Source organism: Dendrobates tinctorius, unplaced genomic scaffold (genome assembly GCF_039654945.1).
Source record: "Dendrobates tinctorius isolate UK_male_01 unplaced genomic scaffold, ASM3965494v1 ptg000151l, whole genome shotgun sequence".
Taxonomy (NCBI): Eukaryota; Metazoa; Chordata; class Amphibia; order Anura; family Dendrobatidae; genus Dendrobates; species Dendrobates tinctorius.
The window spans coordinates 25175001-25180532 of record NW_027361818.1 but is presented as its reverse complement, the minus strand read 5'-3'; the positions used below and the strand labels follow the sequence as shown (position 1 = coordinate 25180532).

At 44.0% G+C, this 5532-nt stretch overlaps 1 protein-coding gene across 1 annotated transcript; it reads left to right on the top strand.

Annotated features, from left to right (window-relative positions):
• The first annotated feature begins 762 nt into the window (after nt 1–762).
• Nucleotides 763–1518, top strand: LOC141050101 (olfactory receptor 6N1-like). Its single transcript, XM_073546933.1, has one exon. The coding sequence runs from the start codon at nt 763–765 to the stop codon at nt 1516–1518; it is 756 nt and encodes a 251-aa protein (XP_073403034.1).
• The last annotated feature ends 4014 nt before the right edge of the window (nt 1519–5532 follow it).

Sequence of the window (5532 nt, the reverse complement as noted above, 5' to 3'; positions counted from 1 at the left end):
ATAATTATTATGTTCTAGCAATGCTGAACCCCAAATGAATCCTCTAAATCCTCTATAAAGAGTGACGCCAACTATGTGTGGCCTCTGTAACACCAGAGATCACTGTATGACCCAGAACACAGACAGGACTAGATTATTACATTACTATTTTTTCCCCCTCACTCTTACAGCCAAGCTGATCCAAGTATGCTCATTTTATGTGATATTTCAAGGACAAAAAGACTTGGGATACAAAAAGCAAACATTACATTTTTATTTTTTTTATTTTTTTTTTATGTTTTATTTTTTCTTTTTAACATACAGGGAAATCATATGTTTTGCACCTTGTCATGCTACTCACCCAAGCACCAGATTCATCAATGAGAGTTTGTGAGTTATTGGACTTGCGTAACGTGTTTCAAAGAGCAAATGTAATCTACAGTAAGTATCTTACTCCAAAATTTTGAAAATATATAGAATTAATTTTTGGTGTAAAGGTTCAGTAGCAGATATGTAATCAAAACATAACCTGGTTAAGTATAATAAAAAGTGCAATTTAAGGAAATTCAAGACTAAATGTAATTTTCGTCTGCATTGTGTTTGCCTTGGGTACAGGAGAACAATCTGACTTCTGTTAATGAGTTTTTCCTTTTGGGATTTCAAGTCAATCAGAATTTGAGAATTTTTTTGTTTTCTTTACTGCTCATAGTTTACAATGTGACAATAGGTGGGAATCTCCTGATCATCACCCTGGTGTCCACCAGCAGGAACCTCCACACTCCAATGTACTTCTTCATCTCACAACTGTCCATCAGTGACATCTTGTTATCAACTGACATTGTCCCCAATCAGCTCCACATCCTCCTTAATAATGGGGCAACCATTACATTTTTCAGCTGTATGGCCCAGCTGTATTTCTTTTGTTTTGCTGAAGCCTCTGAATGTCTTCTTCTCACAGTGATGTCCTATGACAGATATGTGGCCATCTGTAAGCCTCTTCATTATAACTCTATTATGACAGGTACATTGTGTGTGAAGTTGGTCTTCATTATCTGGTTGCTCAGTTTTTCCCCACCATTCACTTACATTATAAAAATATCCGGGTTGCAGTTCTGTGGTCCGAACATCATTGACCATGTGTTCTGTGATATTGTTCCTCTGCAAGACCTTGCCTGTTCTGATACATTTAATATAAAACTAGCAATAAATTTACTAAGTATCACATTCATGGTTTTTCCCAGCATTATAATTGTTATTTGTTATGTGAATATTGTTTGTGCCATCTTGAAGATTTCAACCAATATCAGTAGACAGAAAGCCTTCTCCACCTGCAGCTCCCACCTCGCGGTGGTCTCCATATTCTACTTCACAATATTCATGGTGTATAATCTTCCAACTAAAGCACAAACATCAGATGTCAATAAAGCCCTATCTCTGCTATATACTGTGTTTACGCCATTGATCAACCCCATTATATACAGTTTTAGAAACAAAGATATTAAGAAAGCCATGCAAGAAATGCTTAAAAAGTGTCTCTAATCTGTCTTATGCCTTGAACAGCTATTCATACCGTGTGAACTTTTCCACACTTCTTCATCTTTCACTCACAAATTTATATGTATTTTTTGGGATTTTATATGATACCAACACAAAGTATCAAGTAATTGTGATGTGTAAAGGAAATGATACAGGGTTTTCTAATTTAGTGTGAAAATGTTAAAATGCCCAAAAATATTTAATAAACCACAATAGTTGTGGTATTTTTTGCCGGGTCTGCGTGTCACGAGGCAGGTGTGGTAAAACGGGACAAGGAAACTGGGCCCCTGAACTGTCCCTCAGGCTAATAGGGTACCCTGACTTTCCTTAACTTGGGGGTATACTTGATGGTAGTGAGGCCTAAGTCACCAACATGTCCCTATCTCCTGTTTAGCCCTGAGCTAAACCCCCAACCCCCTCCCCAGGAGGTGAGACAGGGAAATAGGTGAGCTGCACCAATATAACTAAAGGACAGATAAAACCAACAACTCGGGGTTAAATCGACTAAAAAACACTTAGCTTTCTCTGCTGCAATGCACCGAGCAGCAGAGTAAGGCACCAGATCAGCAATCAACAGAAGCACCACTGCTCTCAGCCAGCTCCTGACTTGACAATGGTTGATGTCCAAATATGAAGTGCATCACCAACACCAGCTGATGCCTCAGGTGACCTTTTATAGGAAGGTGGGAGTGGTCACCATCAGCAGACTCAGACTAACCAAACATGTAGTAACACCAGTGGCCACCGGGGCCAAAAACTAATATTAACTCCCAATGGCCTGAAAGGAAAAAAGTTTATATAAGAGAATGCAGAATCTGACACAGATCCAAAAATGGATCGAGACAGTACCCCTCCTTCAATGAGGGGCCTCTGGACCCTCAACACTGCACATCACCAGAAAACCACCTATGGTGACAATCCCTAGATCAACCAAAGTTCACCTCGGCAATTACCTGACTCTCAGGTTTATGGCAAATGTGGACTGATGGAGGTGGCAACTATGCTCCGGAGGCGCCACAAATCTCCAGAGCGCCGACCTGGGGAATGAGATGAATATGGGCATTACTGGGTGTAACTCCAGCTGGTAGGTCCCGGGCCGAGGATGGCTGACACACGATATGGCCCGATCACGCAACAACTGCAGACACCAGCAGCACACTTCCACTGGATGTTCTTGGTGGACACCCATACATACTCATTAATAGAGTTGAGCGAAACGGGTCGAAAAAATTCAAAAGTCGCCGACTTTTGGCAAAGTCGGGTTTCATGAAACGAAACCCGACCCTAGGATAAGGTCGGCCACGAGGTCGGCGACTTGCGCGCCAAAGTCGCGTTTCAAAAGTTTGTTTTGCGCTCTTTTTCAGCCAATCAGGATCCACGGACACTGTGGGCAACGTGATGACATAGGCACGGGTCACCACCATCTTTCAGAAGGGCATGCAAGTGATTGGCTTGCTTTGGTGGGCGTCACAGGGGGTATAAAAGGGCGTGCACGCCGACCGCCATCTTACTTCTGCCGATCTTAGCATAGGGAGAGGTTGCTGCTGATTCTGTAGGGAGAGCGTTAGGCAGGGAAGAAGACCAAAAAACTGCTTCTGCTGCTAGCGATTTGGCCTGCACAACACACCAGTCATTGTGTGTGCAGTGCAAGGGGAGGCTATATAGTGGTGTATCAGTGGTGTTGGTTGTTGGGCTGCCTTCTAAGGCTTCCTGACAGGCTGGCATTGCTGTTTACCCACTGCTCCGCAAACTGCTTTTTTAAAAGCAATCCAATCTCCCTTATCCTCTAGTCACTTTGGTCACAGCTGTGCCATCAAGCTTGTCACATAGCGCTCAGATATTCATTGGGCCTCACACAATCCAAAAGTGTCCAGTGTCCAAAAGTGTGTGCAGAGATTCAAACTCTCACTTATCCTCTAGTCACTTAGGTCACAGCTGTGCCATCGAGCCTGTCACATAGCGCTCAGATATTCATTGGGCCTCACACAATCCAAAAGTGTCCAGTGTCCAAAAGTGTGTGCAGAGATTCAAACTCTCACTTATCCTCTAGTCACTTAGGTCACAGCTGTGCCATCGAGCCTGTCACATAGCGCTCAGATATTCATTGGGCCTCACACAATCCAAAAGTGTCCAGTGTCCAAAAGTGTGTGCAGAGATTCAAAATCTCACTTATCCTCTAGTCACTTAGGTCACAGCTGTGCCATCGAGCCTGTCACATAGCGCTCAGATATTCATTGGGCCTCACACAATCCAAAAGTGTCCAGTGTCCAAAAGTGTGTGCAGAGATTCAAACTCTCACTTATCCTATAGTCACTTAGGTCACAGCTGTGCCATCGAGCCTGTCACATAGCGCTCAGATATTCATTGGGCCTCACACAATCCAAAAGTGTCCAGTGTCCAAAAGTGTGTGCAGAGATTCAAACTCTCACTTATCCTCTAGTCACTTAGGTCACAGCTGTGCCATCGAGCCTGTCACATAGCGCTCAGATATTCATTGGGCCTCACACAATCCAAAAGTGTCCAGTGTCCAAAAGTGTGTGCAGAGATTCAAACTCTCACTTATCCTCTAGTCACTTAGGTCACAGCTGTGCCATCGAGCCTGTCACATAGCACTCAGATATTCATTGGGCCTCACACAATCCAAAAGTGTCCAGTGTCCAAAAGTGTGTGCAGAGATTCAAAATCTGACTTATCCTCTAGTCACTTAGGTCACAGCTGTGCCATCGAGCCTGTCACATAGCACTCAGATATTCATTGGGCCTCACACAATCCAAAAGTGTCCAGTGTCCAAAAGTGTGTGCAGAGATTCAAAATCTCACTTATCCTCTAGTCACTTAGGTCACAGCTGTGCCATCGAGCCTGTCACATAGCGCTCAGATATTCATTGGGCCTCACACAATCCAAAAGTGTCCAGTGTCCAAAAGTGTGTGCAGAGATTCAAACTCTCACTTATCCTCTAGTCACTTAGGTCACAGCTGTGCCATCGAGCCTGTCACATAGCGCTCAGATATTCATTGGGCCTCACACAATCCAAAAGTGTCCAGTGTCCAAAAGTGTGTGCAGAGATTCAAAATCTCACTTATCCTCTAGTCACTTAGGTCACAGCTGTGCCATCGAGCCTGTCACATAGCGCTCAGATATTCATTGGGCCTCACACAATCCAAAAGTGTCCAGTGTCCAAAAGTGTGTGCAGAGATTCAAACTCTCACTTATCCTCTAGTCACTTAGGTCACAGCTGTGCCATCGAGCCTGTCACATAGCACTCAGATATTCATTGGGCCTCACACAATCCAAAAGTGTCCAGTGTCCAAAAGTGTGTGCAGAGATTCAAAATCTCACTTATCCTCTAGTCACTTAGGTCACAGCTGTGCCATCGAGCCTGTCACATAGCGCTCAGATATTCTTTGGGCCTCACACAATCCAAAAGTGTCCAGTGTCCAAAAGTGTGTGCAGAGATTCAAACTCTCACTTATCCTCTAGTCACTTAGGTCACAGCTGTGCCATCGAGCCTGTCACATAGCGCTCAGATATTCATTGGGCCTCACACAATCCAAAAGTGTCCAGTGTCCAAAAGTGTGTGCAGAGATTCAAAATCTCACTTATCCTCTAGTCACTTAGGTCACAGCTGTGCCATCGAGCCTGTCACATAGCGCTCAGATATTCATTGGGCCTCACACAATCCAAAAGTGTCCAGTGTCCAAAAGTGTGTGCAGAGATTCAAACTCTCACTTATCCTCTAGTCACTTAGGTCACAGCTGTGCCATCGAGCCTGTCACATAGCGCTCAGATATTCATTGGGCCTCACACAATCCAAAAGTGTCCAGTGTCCAAAAGTGTGTGCAGAGATTCAAACTCTCACTTATCCTCTAGTCACTTAGGTCACAGCTGTGCCATCGAGCCTGTCACATAGCGCTCAGATATTCATTAGGCCTCACACAATCCAAAAGTGTCCAGTGTCCAAAAGTGTGTGCAGAGATTCAAACTCTCACTTATCCTCTAGTCACTTAGGTCACAGCA